We start from the raw sequence: 25,292 nt of genomic DNA, 5'->3' as shown, positions 1-25,292 counted from the left end.
ATTTTGATCCGCGCTTTGAAAGCGCATGATATTTTATGTTATAAATATTGTAATGTTTTGGAAACCAGACCGTACCAACCAGTCGAAAACAGTCTGACCATGTATTGTCTAATAAGTTGAGTTCGATTCAGTTTAAAATTTGGGATTAGGAAAAAAACTGGAAAATCCAGTATAACCGATGACTTGAAATTTTGTTGTAAGAAAAAATATATATGGTGATTTGAATGTTAATCTTATGTATGTCAACAATTTAAGTTCACATAGAATTCAATTTTTTTCTTAAAACATGGTATATATACATATATAATATACAATAAAATTTTAAAAACTCGTTAAATGGGCCAGGCCAGTCAACCTGGATTTGGGGAAAAACTGGAAAATTCAGTAAAACCGATGACTTGGGACAATAAAAACTGTATTTGAAAAAAACTGGAAAAATCAGTAAAACGATAGTCTGGATAAAAAAAATTTCGGATTCTGCAAAACTAAAACATAGTTTATAGTCTTTTAAATGTTCTAAGAATTTTGTTATGAAGCTATTAGTGATTACTAGTTATTTTCTTTTCAGTTTTCACATATTATTTCACAGTTTTTTCTATATATGAAAAAATTATAAGTCTTATTCCCACTTCTCATCTAAATATTATATGTTTCAAATTTTTCCATTACTATAAGATTTGAAATTTTGTTGTAAGAAAAAAATTACATTGTGATTTGAATGTTAATCTTATGTATGTCAATAATTTAAGTTCATATAGAATTCCTTTTTTTCTAAAAGCATATGGTATATATACATACATAATATACAATAAAGTTTTAAAAACCAGTTAAACGAGTTAAACTGGTCAGACCAGTCAACCAATATATACACGGAGTCGATCTTGGTTTGGTTTTTAAAATGTTTAGAGAGTAACGTAATAATTGTTTTGTTACAAATTAATAGTTTTATATTATTATTTTCTTACGTGTGTATAAATATTACCAATAATTAATATTTCTTTAGTATTTTATAGAACTATACAATTATAGTGGTCAACTACGTTAAGCTAATAATTTTTGCTAAAAACTAAATGGTGAAGCATATTAACCGTGGTGGTCAGATATGATGGTCAGCTATGGTGGTCAATTAAAATGTGAAGTTTGCATATATTGTGGTCAACTACATTAAGCTATTAATTTTGCAAAATAACAACATTCCTTTTAATATGGAAGTTGAGAGATATTGTTGATTAAACATACAATTTGGGTATCGTGGTTTCTGCGTATATCATGTATCCATTTCAATAACTAAATTATAGCAATTGAAGTTTGTTTAAACGTTTTATGAAGGATTTTTTAAATAAAATGATTTTCTGCTGTTTAATTAAAAGAAAATTTGAAAAATACATAATTTAATTAAAAGCATATGTTTTAAATAAACCAGTGGCAGTAGCATGTAAATACTTTTAAAAAAGAATGTCACCTCAAAAAATGACCTTCTGTTTTAATAGTATAGATATTGTTATTTTTAAATCAATTTTTGCAACGTCGAATTAGCTAATTCAATTTTAATTATCTATATAATTAAATATTAACAAAAGACTGTAACTATAATTTGTTATTTTCGTCAAACAAATAGATATCAATGTTCTGTTTAATTTTTTTAAGATATTAATAGTTTTATACTTAGGTAATACAAATAAATATCATTGTTCTGTTTTAAAATTTTCGTCAAATAAATGAAAATTGAGTGGTTTAGTTTGGACCAATGAATCACGCCCTAGGGCTTACAATACATTATATTTGAGCCGGCCCTGTACTGGTTATAAGCTATAACGAATGCATATTTGTATATTTTTGGACCAATGGATCAGCAATTTGCCTTAAAAAAAAGGGGGGCGGGGGGGGGGGGGGGGGGGGGGGGGGGGGGGGAAATCATGAGATGGGTGTAACAAAAGAAGGTACACTATGTAAAGTTTCAAGAGTCTACACATTCGATATGTTTTGCCTGAAGGTGCACCAAAACAATGTTCACCTGTAGAGATGTTACGGTAGGCTTAAATGAAATGGGTCTTTGTTACATTTTAAGCCATTAATTACTATCCGGGCGGAGAAGGGCCCCATCTAAAGTTTTTCTCAGTGAACCAGCATTACATCGTTATCTATTTCGTCTCAGCACACTCGTCTTTTGGTAGAATGTATGTTCAGGAGAACGTAGAAGACATAACATCATTTAGAACTAGGATAGGCCAGCCCTACGGACGGGATTTGATGGATCGGATTTTATAAAATATATAATTTTGTGTCAATTTCCTTTTATGTTAAGTTGGGTGTAAGTATTATTACGTTGTATACAACAAATTTCAATTTTAATCAAATTTTCGGATTTTATAAAATATATAATTTTGTGTCAATTTCCTTTTATGTTAAGTTGGGTGTAAGTATTATTACATTGTATACACCAAATTTCAATTGAAATCAAATTTTTAATATTTTTGCTGTTTTAATCTTAAATTTAAGCTTTTATAGTGTTTTCAGTTTTATAACACTATAAAATGCATAAATCAATCGGATTCGATCAAAAGAAAATGATATCGAGTTTTCTAATACTATTTTTTTGTGAGTGTTTATAAATAGTAGATAATGAGGTTTTAATTTAGAGAAACTCTCTGGCAAAGTTATTATAGTTGTTTTGGACAATCTTAGTAATTACTATTATAAACAGTTGTTGGTTTTGGTATTTATGTTAAAATGAGGTTTTAAAAGGTTACTTGAATTCTAGATGTGGTTTGATTTCATATTATAAAATAGAATATTCAGTGTTTTCAATGATTTATTTTATTAGAAAATTTAACATATATAAATAATTTGATGTTCTATTTAAAATTTAAAATATATGTATTAGTAAATAATTTGAATATAATTATGTCTGCACGAAACACCTAGTGATTATGTCCGCATGGATTTTTAAATCTGAAAATGGTGCATGTAAAAATTATAATACATGAATCTAAAAATTCTCCATGTAAAGTTTCCTCACCAGTATAATTGTCTTCGGCCAAGTTGTTCCCAGAGGTTAGCTGCTCAGGATGGAAAAGCTGACGGTAAGTTCCCCTACGGACTTCATTGATAACAGTGGGCTCGAGATCAATAAATAGAGCACTGGGAACATGTTTTCTGGCACCAGTTTCGTAGACAAAGATACGATCAAGTGCTCGTTAAACCAAAAAAAAAGAACCTTCAAATCCACAGGGAATAGAAAAATTCTGTACGAAAGTGAATCAAACCAATGGATTCCATTGTGTATTTTTTTTCTTTTTCTTGAGGGCTTAGTTCACAAAGGGAAAAGGAAAATTTTGCAGGGGAAAGTGTATTCTCACAAAGTATTCTCACAGAGTGTAGTTGGTGCATTGGGAGGCAGATATGCCTACCTCAGCGTTCTTTCTACAAATTAAAGCTAGCTTTCAGCCTTGGTGTACTGTCAAGGTCTTCCATATTCCGGGCAGAATTTCGTATAAATCTGAAAAATGCCAAAATAAGATTTTAGCTCAGGAAAAAGCAAAGGTTGAAAGAAAACCAATAGGTTGGTTCAACGAATCATAAAGGACCAAATTACAGGTCAAGTTTTAAACATCTTATATAAAGCTGAGTAAGTAAGATGTTCATGAAAACATAAACTTTCATGCCGTGTGCAAAATATAAGATACTCACAAACAACCTATGCCAGACGAATCAATAGAACACAAGAATCACTCAAGTATCCTAAAGACAGATTTCTATTCAAAGACTCTCTTTGATAAAAATAAACAAACTGAATATTATTTCTTAAGGATTGAAAGGTGACTTACAATGAAGACTAGACAGAGCTTATATAGGTTCTTGCCTTAACTTAGCTAGAAAACTAAAACAAAGAAAGAAGCAAACAAATAAGGAAAACCGATAAAACTAGCCGTTGGAAGATATCTTGGATCCAAAAGCTTTCTTCAAGGGATTTGATTCTGGTTTTGTATCTGGACGGTTTGATGGTGTAGTTAATCTTCTTGGGAACATCTTGAATGCTGAAGACCTGGCCGAAATCTTTGTAGTCTTGGCTTGAAAAGAGCTGTTGGGAATTGATGGGCAATAATTCCAAAAATAGCTCCAAAGATGGCAAGTCTGGTCTTGCTTGAATCCGTGTGTTCTGGTGAGTGCTGGTGCATCTTAAGACTCTTAGACAAGTAAGGAATGCTTCCAAAACGCTGCAGCTTTGATGGCTTGGTCGTTGGTCACTTATTCTCTAAAGTGGGGATGCATCCAATTTAGGAAAGTTCCCAAACAATAAGACCTCCTGATCATGTGGACTCTGGTGCATGGTAAGAACTCTTCAACTACTCCTGAATCACTGGATATACTTCTCAGATGCTTAGAAACCTCTCCTGGTCGCCATTTTTTGGTTTGACTAAGATTGAACCGGTGAGACTCCAAATTAGGCAATTGCAGAACTGGTTTGACTGGTTTAGGGAATTGGGCCATAACTCCATATTTAGGTGGAATGTTCTCCTCATTCTTGGCTTGTTGGAAAGCTAATAGATCCATATTTAAGTCCATGCTTTGGTTAACGCTTCTTGGTTGGACTTGAAATAACTTCTAAACTCGGATTCTCGCAGATGGACGGGCTGGAGAACATCTTGTTTGTAAAATTCATATCTTCCTGGTCCGAGTAGATTTGAAGATACTTCCAATTTTTCTTAACTCCTTGTTGAGTGTATAATGCATGAAAATTGGTTTCATGGCAAAACTCTTCATGGTTGGTAAGACACTCCGTTTTTACTGAACACATATCCTGGTTAGTCTCTTGTTTAGCTGATTGGTGCAACTGGTTGGCTCTTGGTTCAGGTACTGATTTGATGGCCGCATCATACCCTCTCCCTTGAAAAAGTTTTGACCTCGAAACTGGATAATCTGCACCAAGATAGAGCAAGTCAGGTTTCATCTTCCTTTGAGATTCTAGGACCTTAGCTTACCTTTGTATTTGATCGGTTTGATCTTTGATGGCACATCTGGTGGTTCTCCTTTGGGTAGGAACGACAACACTACTCCTCTGTTTTGGTCTGGCACTCTGATGGGTGGTGCTTGATCTCCTGGGTCGTATGGAATCAAGGTGTGGCTGTGGACAATTTCTTGTTTTCTCTTGGCATATAAACACCTTGTGCTCTCCTTGGGTGGATCATACATATGATCTTTAGTCTCTGTTCCTGAAACAAATTCAACACTTTTGGCAGGAAACAATTGAATTATATCAGGGTTTGAAAATTTATAAATAGGAAAAGTAAAGTTTAGATTTACCCAAATTGTTTCAGCAAGTTGAAGTATGATTTGCTCTTTGACAGCTTGTGTACTCTTGCTGTTTCTTGTACTTCTTCAACGTTTTGTGGACAAGTCAGGTGCTGTCCCTGGTTCTCCTTAAACTTCTCATCATTGTCTGGTCGTCCATCAACTTTTCTCATTCCTGGATCAAAATCTTTTGGCAAGAGGTGCATAATTACAGAATTTGAAAGCTCTAAAGGAACAAGAATATCACTTCCTTTGGTTGGTTCTTCTTTAATGGACTCATCATGCCCCTTAGTACCTGTATAAAAACCTTTTGACATAGACAAGAGCATTATACAAGCATTGGAAACCAACAAATCAGATTGAATTAAACTATCACTTATTTTTGATATTTCAGTTTGCTCTCCTAGTGATGTTTCTTTCAAGGTTTTCTTAAATGGACAAACAGCAGCAAAGTGCCCACGTTTATGGCATCTATAGCAAGTTGGGTTCTTGGGTTTCATAAGGTCAGAAGACTTACCTTGGTTTGATGTGTTCTCCTCCTTGGGTTCTAGAGTCTCCTTGAGCCTTTGACACATCTCTTGTAACTTTTGCAGTTCAGGTAAGGGTGTAGTGATTGGCTGTGGCTGGACCTTGTTTAATTGAGCCGACCTCTTAAACCCTGCTTGGTGTGTAAGTACACTAGATGATATCTCCTTGGGTTCATGGTCGTGAGCCTTCTTTGGTTTAGGAACAGTATGCGGTTTTGGTGTAGACATCACTTTCCTCGTTGCTTGACAATGGAACTTTGATGTGGCATCTACTTTGTCTTGATACTTCTCTGCAAACTCTTTATACATCCTGACTTTAAGGTCTCTCCAATCTACCACGGGCTGGTTGTAGATGCTAGGACTGCTCTCCTTTAGCCACCATTTGTAAGCATTCCCCGTGAAGGCTTGGACAGCTTGTGATAGCTTCTTTTCTTTGGGAATGTTGTTGGACCGCAGAAACTTCTCCATGTTAATTTCCCAACTCAAATACACCTCAGGGTTCTTGCTGGAACCTGAAAACACTAGAGTGTTGGATGTATAAGCAGAATCTTTGCTTACTCCCTTCTTTTGGCCGGTTGGTGTTTGTTGAGCTCTCTTTGTGCTGGTGGGTTTAGGTTGAGCTGATACACTATATGGGGCACGTCCATAGCCTACTGCCTTCTCTGCTCTCTAAGGTTGTAATCCTCATACAACTCGTCCTCCTTTTCCCCACCATAATCTGTCCATGGACTGCTTGGTCTTGACCAAGAGTATTTGATTGGTGTGTATTCTTCATTCCATCTACTAATGGACCTGGAGAAACTTTGCTCAAGAGACTCTGGTTCATCTCCAACCTCCTCATGATGGCGTCCATAACTGATTTCAGAATCAGTTTCATAACAAGACTGGTGTTCTTGGTCTTCTCCATCATCACTTAAGTCATCTGGTTCTTCTCCCCAATCTATTTCTGAGGTATTGATCTCACTTAGATCATCTTCTTCATACTCCATAGCCTTAGAATTGATGTACCTTGCAAGATAAATATATCAAACTAGTGGCTTAGATAGCTGATAGAGCAAATGAACAAAATAAGTAATGAAACTTATGCAAAACCAATAAATATGCAAATAATGGACCAAGTGAACTAAACTAAGTTGAATATTTTTTTTTTTGAATGCAGGCTCGTGATAAATAAAATATGGAGTAATAATAAAACAAAAGTCATGATAAATATGGAAGCAAGAAATAACACTGATTTTTTTTTGTAGGAAATGCAAACAACCTAAAATGGAAACAGCTCTTTGAAATGAATGCAAACAAAAACCTAAATGGATTTTTTTTTAATGCACAATGATATGCACGAAATACACTATAATGAGATGAAATTATTCAAGCAAATATGAACAATAATGATAAGAAGCAAATGCAATGAAATGTTTTTTTTTTTGACTTTTCTTAAAATGGAAGGTGCAGAAACAAAATATGCAAATATGGTATGTAAAATTCGAAAATAATTGAAATATGATTCTTATAAAAAAAAATTTTGAATGAAAGATGATATGCATGAACTAAGGCAGACTGATATGAAATATGCAATAAAAAATGACAAATGCAAATTTTTTTTTTAAGTTTCTTGGTTTGGAATGCAAAAAAACCGAAAAGGGAAAAAATTCTATAAAACTAATGCAAATAAGACTAAATGGGTTTTTTTATTTAAATGCACAATATAACTACTATATGGCATGCACGAAATGGGTATGAAACAAATATGAGGTTCTCATTTTTTTTTTTTAATTTTAAGGATGCAACATAAATGAGAAAAATTCAAAATAACAGATTTTATGGTATGCAAAATTCAATATGGAAAGGGGAGATGGGGGAAATGAATGCAAACAACTAGACTAATATGTCAAAGGAATTTCGTGGATCAAACTAACTAAACTCTTTCTCTTTTTCATTTTATTTTCTCAAGAAAACAAAATGCAGAAATTCAAACTTAATTTTTATGGCTTTTTGGTTTTACAAGTGAAAACTAGCAAGGAATGAAACAAGAACAGAGATAAATATGGATTGATATCACCTGATATAGGAGCTTTAAGCTCTGATACCAAATGTTGCAGGCTGGGAAGCTGGGTCGATGAGATGGATGGGCGATGGGGCGATCTTATCGGTAAGGATGTAGACCGGATGGAAAGATGGTGAAGATGGCTGACTTGCTGTTCCTTTTAATCCAATCTAACCTGGTTATTTGTTAATTATTAAATACAGTTTTGATGAAAACTTTCTACCAAAAAGAAAAAAGAAAAAAAAAAGTTTTGATAAAAACTCAACCATCTCCTACTCTTTTTCTTGAGGGCTTAGTTCACAAAGGGAAAAGGAAAATTTTGCAGGGGAAAGTGTATTCTCACAAAGTATTCTCACAGAGTGTAGTTGGTGCAATGGGAGGCAGATATGCCTACCTCAGCGTTCTTTCTACAAATTAAAGCTAGCTTTCAGCCTCGGTGTACTGTCAAGGTCTTCCATATTCCGGGCAGAATTTCGTATAAATCTGAAAAATGCCAAAATAAGATTTTAGCTCAGGAAAAGGCAAAGGTTGAAAGAAAACCAATAGGTTGGTTCAACGAATCATAAAGGACCAAATTACAGGTCAAGTTTTAAACATCTTATATAAAGCTGAGTAAGTAAGATGTTCATGAAAACATAAACTTTCATGCCGTGTGCGAAATATAAGATACTCATGAAAAAAAATCAATTCAGAATCATAAACCTCGTCTAGAGATTCCACTGCATAAATCAAATTTATTGTTTTGTGTTAGACTTTAAGCTTCTTCACTAACCGGTCGGTTCTCTAATTTCTCAGGCACACCTAAAGAAGGAGACTAACCCTCAATTCATGATGCTGTTGTGTAAAGGAGTACTTGCAGTAAGCCCATGACCGAAAAATATAAAATACATATCTGGATGGTCGACGCCGCATGAACTTTTGCTGCAGAAAGCATATGAATAAAAAAGTTTAGAGACTCCCTTGATCTTAAACCGTAAACAATAGTTGAAAGCACTAATTAACTTGAATAGAAACTACTCAAACTAAAACAAAAGTTTTTACTGAATATATCAATCATCAATCTGAAACAGAACTTATAAGATTAAAATCACCAAACGGAGATAATAGATAGAGATAATAGATAGAGTACACATCTCTTGGAATGGTGTCTTCTGCTGTAGAACGTGAACCGGTAATGTAAAAAACCAATCTAGTTATGAACTCCAGCAGAGGGACAGAATAAACCTCAAGCAGCAACATGTCGACTCACATGAGTTCGCCGCCGCGTCGGACGTTCATTGCTTCCGAGAAGCGGAGGACCGGACTTGAACGGTGGAGGAGCATCGTCCGGTCTTCAGAACAGAAAGGAAGATTGATGCGTTAGCCATTTTCTTGATATAAGTTTAATGTCTTGTTTAGAGAAAATGAGAAGATGGTTGTGATAGTAGGAAAGCTTACCCTTTTATAATTGAAGTTCCACCGACTCACAGGAAGAAAATCACATTCAAAATAGATAGTGGGTGATTATTTAAGAATGACTTTAAAGATGGGGATTTTGTAACTGGTATAGAGCGTTAGCAAGAAGCTGAATCAACTCTCTAAGAACTCTAGTTCTGTGTTGAGACGAAAGCTAAACCTAATACGAAAACGAAGGTCAAAGCTGCGTTTACAACTGGAGAAACTCATTGATGGGCTCGCCGAATTGAACAAATGTAAGGCCCAGATCAAATTAAAAACCACGTAACTGAAAGTTTTATGAAACTCATCGATTTGTGTTTTGGACACGTGTCGACCTCTGGTAACACTATTATGTGACGTCGTTGAAGGAGAATGAGGGAATGGTTTTCTTTATATTAATAGATTAATGATATGTGTGCACAATATTGATTGGTTTTAAATTTCTGGCACAATATTGAAAAAGATTGCAGTTGCAAAATCTTTTTGTTATGCATATTCTCCTTTAATTTCTATATATTTGCATATGCAAATGAGGAACCAGAAGTTGTGGCATTATTTAATTAGTCCTAAAAATCAGTATTCTTTATAAAAAATTGAACCGTACATATACGTTCATCGTAAAAAGACAAATTTTGCAGGGCATATAATACTAACATGCACTTGGAAGATATATATTACTATTATTAACTGAAATCTCGTTGCAGGGTAAGAACACACTTTGTAACACGCCTGCAAAATAGTCATATTATATGCCCATATAAAACTGTGTACAGTTCAATTTTGGCAGTTATTTCATGTTTAAAACATTATTATTAAATATTAATCTATGTCTTTACAAAAGAAGACAATTGTCATAAAAGAAGTAGGCTGCCAAATACCTTTTTGGGCAAAATGATTTGTTAATTATTAATTACAGTTTTGATGAAAACTTTCGACCAAAAAGAAAAAAGAAAAAAAAAGTTTTGATGAAAACTCAACCATCTCCTACTCTTCACAATCATTCTTTTAGTGTTTCTATGTATAATAATTCACATAATCTTCTTACTTAAAGCCATAAATTCCTCACAAAATCTCAGTTGAGTTCTAACATTTTGATATCAATGTAGGTACAACTCTAACTACAACCTCTGTAGAATCTAAGTTAGCATTTCCAATGAGGAACCAAGAAGCAGCAAAGAGAGGCAATAAAAATAAAAACAACATGAAAGCAATACTCAAAGAGGTACAATCGGTTTCATCATAAGAGATATGACTAAGAGGCAAAGAGGTAGACTATATGCCTCCAAGAACAAACCCAAATCACCAATCACTGTGACTCACGATAGTCCAAGTTTCCTCAGAGTTCATGCCGTTGTGATCATCTCTGCCTGTGAGACTAGCTATATCAGATTTCTCTGGAAAGAAGCAGAGAAGTCTCTGCATACTAAATGCTAATGGTTGCGTCACCAATGTGACACTAAGGCAGCCAGCATCATCAGGAGCTAAAGTGACGTAACATGGACGTTTCAAGATCCTGTCATTGCTACGATCAATTGTGCCTCCCACCAGCACCGCTTGGGATCACTGGTTTGACCATCAACGACAGGTTGGTGGTGGGCTAATAGCATCTGGTCATGTTTTTTCTGATGGCTGCATCTTTCATGAACGCTGTGTTTGATCGCCTTCCTCAGGATGACGATGAAGCTGCTTCTATGAGGAACCAGCAATACTACCAGAATGGAAGATCCCATCCTTTAGATAACATTCATGGATAGCCTCAAAACATGCTCACTAATGGAAACTCAGGGATAGTCTCCATGCTCTGCTGCTGAAGCTATTACAGCCACCTTTTGTCGCAAATCCTTTCTCAGCAGGCTTCTTTGAACCACCTCCAGGGCCAGAGCCATTGACAAAAGAAACGTGATTGACTGGTTGAGATGAACCAAAATCGGGTGAATCACTCAGGTATACAGGAAAAGCTTTTTGTAGCCCTGTATATTAAGCATTAGTAGCAGAAGCATTATAGTCTCCAAATGGTGCAAATGTGTAGATCTCGTAAACCATGACCATGTTGTTGCCCTTAACTTTAACCTGAATCTGGGAAAAAAAAATACACATAGTCAGTGGAATCCAAGCAAATAAATACCAAAAATAATATTTTTCATAAAGTTTAGAGATAGGTTGAAAAAAATGGAAAACTAAGAAGGATAAATATTTTATGGCAGTAGTAAGATGAGCGCTGAAGCATATTTTTCTACACAACATAGTTAGCTTATATGATTTTCCTGTATACCAGAAGTTGAAAGAGAAATGGAGGTGTGTGGGTGTATTAATTAGTAGGGACTGTGTGTTCTTTTTACCTACTATCTCATACGATGAATCCATTTAGAATACCTCACTTACAGAGTTGATGTTGATTTGGACACCTCTGTGACTGCTCATCTATATTAGAAATACTGGATTTGAATTAACATAAAGATGGAACCTTCCAAAGATTATCCGCTGTCTTCTCTCCCTTTTGACATCATCTTTCTCAATGTCTTACATTTTGATAGGATTCGTCTTCCTCTATAGAATAGGGAGACAATCATCCTCTGATTCACACCTTCTTTGTTTACATCTACACACCCAAAAAAAAAGAGAAAAAAAAACACGTCCATGATGAAGTCATCCTATTATATTATGTGTCAGTGACTGATGGATCTAAATGCAAATTACGTTGAGGGTAGCTGGTTGTTTTGCTACCTTAGTATGCTGAGGAAGCCAAGTGTTTTTGAACTGAGATGATCTCAACACTTTTCTCAGCGTTCCTCTATAAAATATCCTCTGCATAATCCAAATGTTATTTGCCAAACAAAGAGCAAAAATGATTGAAAAGAGGATATACTTTTCTAACGATTTGCAGCCTCCTTCTTCATACTGATTGGAAAAACAGATTAAAGGCTCTAGAATAAAGAGTTACATCTCATCGTATCAACAAACCCCTAAAACATTATCTTCTGGAGGTTCCACCACCGTTAACAAACGTAAAAGTAAAAATGCCAACGACCCTTAGCCACCTCCACGCAGTGTCTCATCCTCCTCTTTAACCACAGATGATTTCATGGAAAATCCACCCAAGATAAAGTGTAAAGAGAATATGATTAGAAGAGTTAAATCATCACAAAGCCTCGTCTTTGAACGTAGATGAAAATCAAAATATATACTGAAGAACTTACTAAGAGAGACGAAGAAGAAGCTCATCAGGAAGAAGAAGCTCATCAGGAAGAAGAAGGCTTCGTGCTTTTCTCCTTGGAATCAGAAGATCCTTACTTTGATTTGAAGAAATCCATTGAAAAGATGGAGAAGTCGTCGCCGTTGATGAACCGGTGGAGAAGCAAGTCGGAGGGGATCGGTTCCCCCTTGTCGAAGTAGAAAACGGTGATGTGGTTGTCAACGTGGAGATGAGCGGCGAAGATGAAGCTCTTGAGAGATTTTGCGAGTCCTTGCCGATTGCCGGCAGTAGGGAGGAGATGATCTCCGGCGAAAGAGTTTTGTGTTTTGATCAAATAAGGACAGGAGCGGAGAGAGTGCGTGACTGAGGTATCCACCGTAGGGTGCTTCGGTTATCCATTACTCCGCTGAGCCAGAACTGTTAGCTTTTAACCTAATGATTGGAGATCTAGAATCTGAAAAGGCAAACATTATGTCCAAAGCATACTCAAATAATACATTGGTCAAAAGTAACGTCGAAAGCAGATATATTTATTATCTAAGTGGCCCCCGCTAAATGAATACCTATCGACGTGGACACACTTAAGGATAGCAAAACTCTCCAACGAAACCAAAAGCTCAAATGTGAATCAATGCCTTCTCAACAAAACAAAATAATGGGACAGTTGTCACCACCTCCTTGCCCTATTTGATGAGGTGGCAAGAGGAGAAGAAAATAATCTTATTCTTTGCATTATAAGATATGTAATTTAGCTACGTTAGATCATCAAATATTTACCAGAATTCATTTCCAATCTTCGGTAGAAATAAATCAAACATCAGAATACATGTTCTGCTCTGCGAACTGTGTAGGGATTTATGCTAGTGTGGATTTATTTACAAACAATTGAAATGGTAAATTCGCAACTTTGTGCACCTTACGTCATGTTCTCTTGATACCCAAATTATTAAATGAGTTCTACTGGTAGTTGTACTAGTGGAACTTTTAAAGTGCATCCATTCAATTAAAACTCACAGACTCTCCAATGCTAATACTAGAGAAAGGAACCTATGAACTGTGCGGTTATTTGTAGCGCATAAAATACATAAAAACATACATATCAAGTTATCAACATGTCATACAATAATAAACTTTATGATATCGTGAATATATTTATGATTAACAATCTCAGAATGAGAGCTTAAACTAAAATGTAAAGTATATATATAAATAATCACTCTATATGTAAATATATATGCATGCAGCTTATAAACATTGTCTATCTATGCGGGGCTCTAATTTTGATTTAAAAACATAGGCCTAGGCTGTTGCCTTATTTTCATAAGGGTAGGCATGGCTTTGTTATGCTCTAACTTAGAAGTAAAAAGTATTTTTTTAAAAAAATAAGTAGAAAATGTATTAGAAAATATATGAAAATTTATCTACTTTTCAAAAAAAAAATCAAACTAATCAGATAATAAATTTTGTATTTTATTATTTTATTATTTCTAAAAAATTCTAAAACTGTTTCTTTATAATATTTTAATAACTAATATGGGGTAAAATAGACCAAAATGGTAGATAACTGAAAATGTGAATTAGGACAAATAATTACCTAATTAATTAATTTGTTCCATATTAGCAAATTAGGATTGGGTACTAATGTGTGTGAGATATCAAACTAAGTCCCACATTGGAGAATTAGACAAGAAGTGTCTAATATATTAAGAGATGTCCAACTCTAATTAGTACGAGACCTTTTGGGAAGGAGCCCAAAAATAAATCCATGCGGGCCAGCCAATTAGATCCAAAGTGTGCAATATCATACTAATCAGATAATATAGAGTTGGACATGGGCTCACACAATTTTCAACAATTGGTATCAGAGCTATTGACGAGAAATCTGCAAGAAGACCAAAATACCTTTTGAGAGATGAATGGCATCCTATGAGTTAGGAATGAGAGGTGTGTGGCAGAGATCAAGTCAAGAAGATCCTGAAAGTCAGTTGTGGGACACGAGATGAATTGGTCCTTAGTTTGAGGGGGAGAATGTGAGATATCAAACTAAATCCCATATTGGAGAATTAGACAAGGAGTATCTAATATATTAGGAAGGAGCCCAAAAGTAAATCCATGCGGACCAGCCAATTAGACCCAAAGTGGACAATATCATACTAATCGGATAATATAGTGTTGGACATGGGCTCCCACAATTTCAACAATGGGTCTTTAAATCTACGGGCTATGGCCCACACACCCATAATACAATCATAATACAATTTATTATAGAAAATCTATATGGTTCATACTAGTGTGTGCTAAAGGCAAATCATTATGGGTGTGTCGTAGAGAAAACTAAAGTCATTTGCCTTGACGAAAGATACACTACGTAAAATTTCAAGTCATGTGTACTTCGATATGTTTTGCCTGAAGGGTGCAATCACTGTATATTTGTATATAAGGTGCATCAAACAATGTACATCCGGTTAATTCTCAATAATATTTTTATAGATTTTAGGTGAAACTTTTTATTTCAAGCTTGCGTTATGAAAATTTAAGACTTTTCTTTTTAAACTCTAACTCTTTTAAAAAAATAGAAGATATGGCCGTATTTCAATATATGTTATGTAAATTAAACGCCAGTGTGCAAAAAAAAATGGTTAAATATATATGGTTTTAATTATGTATAAAAAGAAAAGTTAAGACCAACATAAGTTAATTTCATAACACGTCTCAAGATGTCTAATTAAGATTATTTGGGAATTGTTGTGAAAGTAATGGAAAAGTCTATCTTTATTCATAACATAGAGGTTCCTTATATAGAAGATTACACCGTCATAGATAAATGGAAAGTGTACAAATCATATTCCAACTAGGAATAAGAAAAACATAAAGACATAAGGAAAAAGAAAAGGAAAAGCTGTCTGACTCTCTCTTTCTTGGGCCGCTGATGGTATAATCTCTTGGTTATGAGTCATCCACAATCTGGTTGATAACAAGAATCAAATATTGTATAATATTGTATACACAAAAAAAACAATGTTTTAAAAATCGGATAGACGCGATGGTTGGACTAGGTTTGACCATAAACCGATCATGTGATCAGGCTGGATCTAATAACTGATTCAGTCATAAACCGATCACGTATTCAGATTGAGCCTCAAAGAGTAATTATTTCTTTGTTTCATTGTAAACGTACCAAATATGCGTAGCCTTTTCTTTTGATCTCCAAACATTGATCATCAGCTGTTAATCTGATTGAGAACAGGTCGTGCTTGAAGAGATATGGGAACAAGGTTTTATGGCACTTGCTGCTGTTGGTGCTACCAACATTGGGTCCATTGATGTAAAAGTCTGATGAATAAATTGAATCTCGTAAACCATGACCTTGTTGTTGCCCTTAACTTTAACATGAATCTGGGAAAAAAAATACACATAGTCAGTGGAATCCAAGCAAATAAATACCAAAAATAATATTTTTCATAAAGTTTAGAGATAGGGTGAAAAAATGGAAAACTAAGAAGGTTAAATATTTTATGGCAGTAGTAAGATGAGCGCTGAAGCATATTTTTCTATACAACATAGTTAGCTTATCTGATTTTCCTGTATACCAGAAGTTGAAAGAGAAGTGGAGGTGTGTGGGTGTATTAATTAGTAGGGACTGTGTGTTCTTTTTACCTACTATCTCATACGATGAATCCATTTAGAATACCTCACTTACAGAGTTGATGTTGATTTGGACACCTCTGTGACTGCTCATCTATATTAGAAATACTGGATTTGAATTAACATAAAGATGGAAACTTCCAAAGATTATCCGCTGTCTTCACTCCCTTTTGACATCATCTTTCTCAATGTCTTACATTTTGATAGGATTCGTCTTCCTCTATAGAAAAGGGAGACAATCATCCTCTGATTCACACCTTCTTTGTTTACATCTACACACCCAAAAAAAAAAAGAAAAAAAAACACGTCCATGATGAAGTCATCCTATTATATTATGTGTCAGTGACTGATGGATCTAAATGCAAATTACGTTGAGGGTCGCTGGTTGTTTTGCTACCTTAGTATGTTGAGGAAGCCAAGTGTTTTTGAACTGAGATGATCTCAACACTTTTCTCAGCGTTCCTCTATAAAATATCCTCTGCATAATCCAAATATTATTTGCCAAACAAAGAGCAAAAATGATTGAAAAGAGGATATACTTTTCTAACGATTTGCAGCCTCCTTCTTCATACTGATTGGAAAAACAGATTAAAGGCTCTAGAATAAAGAGTTACATCTCATCGTATCAACAAACCCCTAAAACATTATTTTCTGGAGCTTCCACCACCGTTAACAAACGTAAAAGTAAAAATGCCAACGGCCCTTAGCCACCTCCACGCAGTGTCTCATCCTCCTCTTTAACCACAGATGATTTCATGGAAAATCCACCCAAGATAATGTATAGAGAATATGATTAGAAGAGTTAAATCATCACAAAGCCTCGTCTTTGAACGTAGATGAAAATCAAAATATATACTGAAGAACGTACTAAGAGAGACGAAGAAGAAACTCATCAGGAAGAAGAAGGCTTCGTGCTCTTCTCCTTGGAATCAGAAGATCCTTACTTTGATTTGAAGAAATCCATGGAAAAGATGGAGAAGTCGTCGCCGTTGGTGAATCGGTGGAGAAGCAATTCGGAGGGGATCGGTTCCCCCGTGTCGAAGTAGAACACAGTGATGTGGTTGTCAATGTGGAGATGAGCGGCGAAGATGAAGCTCTTGAGAGATTTTGAGAGTCCTTGCCGATTGCCGGCAGTAGAGAGGAGATGATCTCCGGCGAAAGAGTTTTGTGTTTTGATCAAATAAGGACAGGAGCGGAGAGAGTGTGTGACTGAGGTATCCACCGTAGGGTGCTTCGGCTATCCATTACTCCGCTGAGCCGGAACTGTTAGCTTTTAACCTAATTAACGATTGGAGATCTAGAATCTAAAAAGGCAAACATTATGTTCAAAGCATACACAAATAATACATTGGTCAAAAGTAACATCGAAAGCAGAAATATTTATTCTCTAAATGGGGCCCGCTAAATGAATACCTGTCGCCGTGGACACTCTTAAGGGTAGCAAAATTCTCCAACGAAACCAAAAGCTCAAATGTGAATCAATGCCTTCTCAACAAAACAAAATAATGGGACAGATGTCACCACCCTTTGCCCTATTTGATGAGGTGGCAAGAATAGAAAAAAATAATCTTCTTCTTTGTATTATAAGATATGTAATTTAGCTACGTTAGATCATCGAATATTTACCAGAATTCATTTTCAATCTTCGGTAGAAATAAATCAAAGATCAGAATACATGTTCTGCTCTGCGAACCGTGTAGGGATTTATGCTAGTGTGGATTTATTTACAAACAATTGAAATGGTAAATTCACAACTTTGTGCACCTTACGTCATGTTCTCTTGATACCCAAATTATTAAATGAGTTCTACTGGTAGTTGTACTAGTGGAACTTTTAAAGTGCATGCATTCAATTAAAACTCATAGACTCTCCAATGCTAATACTAGAGAAAGGAACCTATGAACTGTGCGGTTATTTGTAGCGCATAAAATACATAAATACATACATATCAAGTTATCAACATGTCATACAATAATAAACTTCATGATATCGGGAATATATTTATGATTAACAATCTCAGAATGAGAGCTTAAACTAAAATGTAAAGTATATATATAAATAATCACTCTATATGTAAATATATATGCAACAGCTTATAAACATTGTCTATCTATGCGAGGCTCTAATTTTGATTTAAAACATGGGCCTAGGCTGTTGCTTTATTTTCATATGGGTAGGCATGGCTCTATTCTGCTCTAACGTAGAAGTAAAAAGTATTATTCTAAAATAAGTTGAAAATGTATTAGAGAATATATGAAAATTTATCTACATTTCGAAAAAAATTCAAACTAATCAGATAATAACTTTTGTATTTTATTATTTTATTATTTTTAAAAAAATCTAAAACTATTTCTTTATAATATTTTAATAACTAATATGGGGTAAGATAGACCAAAATGGTAGATAACTGAAAATGTGAATCAGGACAAATAATTACCTAATTAATTAATTTGTTCCATATTAGCACATTAGGATTGGATCCTAATGTGTGTTTAAATCTACGGGCTATGGCTCACACACCCATAATACAATTTATTATAGAAAATCTATATGGATCATACTAGTGTGTGCTAAAGGCAAATCATTATGGGTGTGTCGTAGAGAAAACTAAAGTCATTTGCCTTGACGAAAGATACACTATGTAAAATTTCAAGTCATGTGTACTTCGATACGTTTTGCCTGAAGAGTGCAATCACTGTATATTTGTATATAAGGTGCATCAAACAATGTACACCCGGTTAATTCTCAATAATATTTTTATAGATTTTAGGGGAAACTTTTTATTTCAAGCTTGCGTTATGAAAATTTAAGACTTTTTTTTTAAACTCTAACTCTTTAAAAAAAATAGAAGATATGGCTGTATTTCATTATATGTTCTGTAAATTAAACGCCAGTGTGCAGAAAAAGGGTTAAATATATATGGTTTTAATTGTGTATAAAAAGAAAAGTTAGACCAACATAAGTTAATTTCATAACACGTCTCAATATGTCTAATTAAGATTATTTGGGAATCAAATATTGTATAATATTGTATACACAAAAAAAACAATGTTTTAAAAATCGGATAGACGACACGATGGTTGGACTAGGTTTGACCAAAAACCGATCATGTGTTCAGGTTGGATCTAATAATTGATTCAGTCATAAAACGATCACGTAATCAGATTGAGCCTCAAAACTATTGATCTCAATAAAAACAATTTAAACTATCAAAAATCTAAAAACTAATTTACTTACAATGTTTTATATCTGATATTTATTTATACATTAAGTATGCATGTAAATAGAACTATTAAATTTTATATATTAAAAACATATTTAACTAGATTGTTAAATCAAGTTTAACAATAGAACAATTATATTCAGGCCCGGCCCTGAGGTAAAGTCCATAAAGCAAGGATTTTAGGCGCCAAATATTATATATATTTCAAAACTGACTTCTTATATCACTTTTTAATAATAGATTTTTTTGTCCTTTTTGAAGATAATACAAAAATTTTGATTTATTCATTAATACAGATAGGAATAGTTAGTACTTAATCTAACAACTATAGTTTCATTATTTATACGTTATATTAAGTAGTGTGAGAATAAATAAATAATTTAATTAAACAAAACTTAATTATTTATTTTGCTGTATTAATAACAACTAACACACATTTATTTTCTTTACGTCCTTTTTTTTTGGAAAACGAATTTTCTTTACATCCTTTTGTGTATTTCTTCCGATATTTGTTATAATAGCTACATAAACTATAACAATTAAAAACTCAAATGATCAATTCTTCATATTCCAAGTCTGTTTTTAATTGATATTCATATGAATAGCTGCATATGTCATATAAACTTTTTTTCTCATTTTCTTTGTAGGTTTCTGTAGCTTTTTAAAAATGACATTCTAACAAACATAAATTATTATAATATTTCTACATTCGAGGTTGATAAATGATTTTTCAAAAAATAAAATCAATATTTAATAATTTTTTTATTAATTATTTAAATAATATTTAATAATATTTTTATTAGCTTTAGGCACCTGATAAGTCCGAACCGGCACTGAACTCAAATAATTGATTTGGTTCAGTTTCTATGGTCCATTTTTAAAATATTAGTGAATGCACTTAACATTTTATGTGGTCTAACAGATTACAAGTAAAAAAGACTAATCATATAAAAGTAACTGTGGGTAACCGTGAAAGTGAAAAAAAAATAATTGCTAAACTTAATTTGGTAACTCAAACTAATTGGGCTTTTTATTTCCTAAAGGATCGTAGATTATGTGGGTCCGTTAAGCTTTAATCATATAAAATGACACGGTTATTTCCCAGTCTTTGTTAAATTTTAATCCCTTTTTAGTTTTGATTCGAGCTTAAATCAAAGAGGGCCATGTACATTTTTTCTCTGTAAAGCCCAAATAATATTAAATCCAAAGGAGTCCTTGCTTAAATGTTATCAGACTATTGGCTGGTTATATGTCGTGACTTAACACTAAACTACTAAGAATTAGTTATGTCAAATGAATTAAATGTAGTTTTTTTTAACGCTGGATAATTATACTATTATAACTATGAGAAATAGTACAGACGATTTTACAGCCGACAATTCTACCTGCCGTATGAGAATTCACGCTTGACTGCATCACCTGAGCCGTCCTATGGGATCCACGCTTGACGGTACTCCTTGCGCCATGCTGCAGATCTCTTGTAAGCCTTTTCCTCCCTTAATTCGCATAATTTTGCCTTCTTCGGGAATTGAAACCCACACCTCCTGGTGTAGAAGTATTAATGAACCCTTGGTCAAACCACTGGATCAAGGGGGCTTCCACAAATTAAATGTAGTTACGGTATTACTATTTTAACTGAAATATACATTCAATAATAATTAATTAAGAGAACAACATATGAATGTCATTGGTTAGTATTGTTAGACACTTGAAAAACACGATTTTGAGAATATTTGTTTTCTTAATTCAAAAATAATATCAATATATTAAAATTAAATAGCAAATGGAACACCTCCTGTAATATAGTTTGAAAATCAAGGGAACCTCAAAAAAAGGTCTTGTGTTTTAATAGTATACTAGATTTTGATCCGCGCTTTGAAAGCGCATGATTTTTTATGTTATAAATATTGCAATGTCTTGGAAACCAGACTGTACCAACCAGTCGAAAACAGTCTGACCATGAATTGTCTAATAAGTTGAGTTCGATTCAGTTTAAAATTTGGGATTTGAAAAAAAACTGGAAAATCCAGTATAACCGATGACTTGAAATTTTGTTGTAAGAAAAAAAAAATATATGGTGATTTGAATGTTAATCTTATGTATGTCAACAATTTAAGTTCACATAAAATTCATTTTTTTTCCTTAAAACATGGTATATATACATATATAATATACAATAAAATTTTAAAAACCCGTTAAATTGGTCAGGCCAGTCAACCTGGATTTGAGAAAAAACTGGAAAATCCAGTGAAACCGATGACTTGGAACAATAAAAACTATATTTGAAAAAAACCGGAGAACTCAGTAAAACGATAGTCCTGATAAAAAAAAGTTCGGATTCTGCAAAACTAAAACATAGTTTATAGTCTTTTAACTGTTCTAAGAATTTTGTTATGAAGCTATTAGTGATTAATAGTTTTTTTTTGTTTTCAGTTTTCACATATTATTTCATATTTTTGCTATATACGAAAAAATTATAAGTAGTATTCCCACTTCTCATCTAAATATATATGTTTCAAAATTTTCCATTACTATAAGATTTGAAATTTTGTTGTAAGAAAAAATATACATTGTGATTTGAATGTTAATCTTATGTATGTCAATAATTTAAGTTCATATAGAATTCCTTTTTTTTTTCTTAAAGCATATGGTATATATACATATATCATATATACAATAAAATTTTAAAAACCCGTTAAACGAGTTAAACTGGTCAGACCAGTCAACCAATATATATACTGAATCGATCTTGGTTTGGTTTTCAAATTGTTTAGAGAGTAACATAATAATTGTTTTGTTACAAATTAATAGTTTTATATTATTATTTTCTTACGTGTGTATAAATATTACCAATAATTAATATTTCATTAATATTTTATAGAACTATACAATTATAGTGGTCAACTACGTTAAGCTAATAATTTTTGCTAACAACTAAATGGTGAAGCATATTAACCGTGGTGGTCAGATATGATGGTCAGCTATGGTGGTCAGTAAAAACGTGAAGTTTGCATATATTGTGGTCAACTACATTAAGCTATTAATTTTGCAAAATAACAACATTAATTCCTTTTAATATGGAAGTTGAGAAATATTGTTTATTAAACATACAATTTGGGTATCGTGATTTCTGCATATATCATGTATCCATTTCAATAACTAAATTATTGCAATTGAAGTTTGTTTAAACGTTTTATGAAGGATTTTTTAAATAAAAGGATTTTCTGCTGTTTAATTTAAAGAAAATTCGAAAAATACATAATTTAATTAAAAGCATATTTTTAAATAAACCAGTGGCAGTAGCATGTAAATACTTTTAAAAAAGAAGGACACCTCAAAAAAGGTCCATCTGTTTTAATAGTATAGATATTGTTATTTTTAAATCATTTTTTGTGAAGTCAAATTAGCTAATTCAATTTTAATTATCTATATAATTAAATATTAACAAAAGACTGTAACTATAATTTGTTATTTTAGTCAAACAAATAGATATCATTGTTCTGTTTTAATTTTTTTTTAGATATTAATAGTTTTATAATTAGGTAATCTTTATATATAAAAAATGGTTTACTCCCTCCTGGTGATGCCACCTAGGATTCCAGGTCACAAAGTCGAGTCTTGAGGGCGTGACACGTGTCCAGCCGAATAAAACACACCGTTTCATTTATTCTTCTGATGGGCTTCGTTCGCGTATTGTGGTACTGGGCTCTGAAATTGGAAAATTCATCCGGGCCGCTGAAATGTATGCTGCCTCTAGACTTAATACGGCTGAAGTGAATTCTTCTCTCCTCTTCGTGCTGCGGCGATGCAGTGACTTTTGCGTTTCCTCTCACGATCTGAAACCGTCGGATTTATGGCTTCGTCTTTAATCCTGTTGATTCACTCCCCCTGCGATGTGTTTTCAAAGCGTTCTTTAGATCTAAGAGGCGTGTGGGTTCAGTATAAATATAGGGGAGATTCCTCTCCTTGATTGTGTGGAAGAAAGCATAGTTTCGTTTTCCTACAGAGCCACCAGAGGAGCGGGTGTATGATCCACAAGGTCCAGTCGTAAAGCTCGAGTCCGAAGAGGAAGTTGTTGGAGAGAAAGGCGACAAGTCTTGGTTGAGAGTCTCTTTGGCATCTCGAAAATTACGGGAGAGCATCTCAGCTAGGCCAGTAAGAAAATAAAATTTAAAACATCTAAGCAGTGAGTTAAATGTCAAGAAAATTGTGACTTATAATCGAGTTTTTGTTGCAGTCTGATGAAAGGGCTCTGTTATTGTGTGATATACCTAAGGCCAGGGGACTACCATCGGATATACTCTCCGGCTGACTGGAATGCATTTGTTCATCGACACTTTGCAGGTTTGGTTACTCTCTAATCTCTCATTTAAGTAGACAACCTATGTGTGAATGCATCTTAGTAACGATTGGTATCTCTCTAATTTCTATAAACAAGAAATTTTACAGGCCGTTTGTTTCCTGTGAATGAGCATGCTATGAGAACGATAAAAAATCTCTATGTTGAAAATGAAAGAGTAATTATTTCTTTGTTTCATTGTAAACGTACCAAATATGCGTAGCCTTTTCTTTTGATCTCCAAACATTGATCATCAGCTGTTAATCTGATTGAGAACAGGTCGTGCTTGAAGAGATATGGGAACAAGGTTTTATGGCACTTGCTGCTGTTGGTGCTACCAACATTGGGTCCATTGATGTAAAAGTCTGATGAATAAATTGAATCTCGTAAACCATGACCTTGTTGTTGCCCTTAACTTTAACATGAATCTGGGAAAAAAAATACACATAGTCAGTGGAATCCAAGCAAATAAATACCAAAAATAATATTTTTCATAAAGTTTAGAGATAGGTTGAAAAAATGGAAAACTAAGAAGGTTAAATATTTTATGGCAGTAGTAAGATGAGCGCTGAAGCATATTTTTCTATACAACATAGTTAGCTTATCTGATTTTCCTGTATACCAGAAGTTGAAAGAGAAGTGGAGGTGTGTGGGTGTATTAATTAGTAGGGACTGTGTGTTCTTTTTACCTACTATCTCATACGATGAATCCATTTAGAATACCTCACTTACAGAGTTGATGTTGATTTGGACACCTCTGTGACTGCTCATCTATATTAGAAATACTGGATTTGAATTAACATAAAGATGGAAACTTCCAAAGATTATCCGCTGTCTTCACTCCCTTTTGACATCATCTTTCTCAATGTCTTACATTTTGATAGGATTCGTCTTCCTCTATAGAAAAGGGAGACAATCATCCTCTGATTCACACCTTCTTTGTTTACATCTACACACCCAAAAAAAAAAGAAAAAAAACACGTCCATGATGAAGTCATCCTATTATATTATGTGTCAGTGACTGATGGATCTAAATGCAAATTACGTTGAGGGTAGCTGGTTGTTTTGCTACCTTAGTATGTTGAGGAAGCCAAGTGTTTTTGAACTGAGATGATCTCAACACTTTTCTCAGCGTTCCTCTATAAAATATCCTCTGCATAATCCAAATGTTATTTGCCAAACAAAGAGCAAAAATGATTGAAAAGAGGATGTACTTTTCTAACGATTTGCAGCCTCCTTCTTCATACTGATTGGAAAAACAGATTAAAGGCTCTAGAATAAAGAGTTACATCTCATCGTATCAACAAACCCCTAAAACATTATCTTCTGGAGCTTCCACCACCGTTAACAAACGTAAAAGTAAAAATGCCAACCACCCTTAGCCACCTCCACGCAGTGTCTCATCCTCCTCTTTAAGCACAGATGATTTCATGGAAAATCCACCCAAGATAGTGTATAGAGAATATGATTAGAAGAGTTAAATCATCACAAAGCCTCGTCTTTGAACGTAGATGAAAATCAAAATATATACTGAAGAACTTACTAAGAGAGACGAAGAAGAAACTCATCAGGAAGAAGAAGGCTTCGTGCTC

The 25,292-nt window shown here is 33.8% G+C and overlaps 1 protein-coding gene across 2 annotated transcripts; it reads right to left on the bottom strand.

Moving 5' to 3' along the window:
- Nucleotides 1-3,736: 3,736 nt before the first annotated feature.
- On the bottom strand, nucleotides 3,737-13,476 carry LOC106418018. Of its 2 annotated transcripts, XR_007327773.1 has the most exons (5): nucleotides 8,993-13,476; nucleotides 8,683-8,784; nucleotides 8,258-8,346; nucleotides 4,983-8,038; nucleotides 3,737-4,920 (listed from the first exon to the last, which is right to left on the bottom strand). XR_007327773.1 is itself a non-coding variant. In XM_048766268.1 (4 exons), exon 4 carries the CDS (start codon nucleotides 6,285-6,287, stop codon nucleotides 5,301-5,303), a length of 987 nt encoding a protein of 328 aa, XP_048622225.1. In that variant the 5' UTR covers nucleotides 6,288-8,038; nucleotides 8,258-8,346; nucleotides 8,683-8,784; nucleotides 8,993-13,476; the 3' UTR covers nucleotides 3,737-5,300. The 2 variants fall into 2 exon arrangements, 1 of the variants encoding a protein (XP_048622225.1); XM_048766268.1 differs by having other exon boundaries at nucleotides 3,737-8,038.
- Between the last annotated feature and the right edge of the window lie 11,816 nt (nucleotides 13,477-25,292).

The sequence above is a fragment of the Brassica napus genome, chromosome C8 (genome assembly GCF_020379485.1).
Source record: "Brassica napus cultivar Da-Ae chromosome C8, Da-Ae, whole genome shotgun sequence".
Taxonomy (NCBI): Eukaryota; Viridiplantae; Streptophyta; class Magnoliopsida; order Brassicales; family Brassicaceae; genus Brassica; species Brassica napus.
Note: the sequence above shows the minus strand (reverse complement) of the source record. Positions and strands in the feature narration are given on the sequence as shown.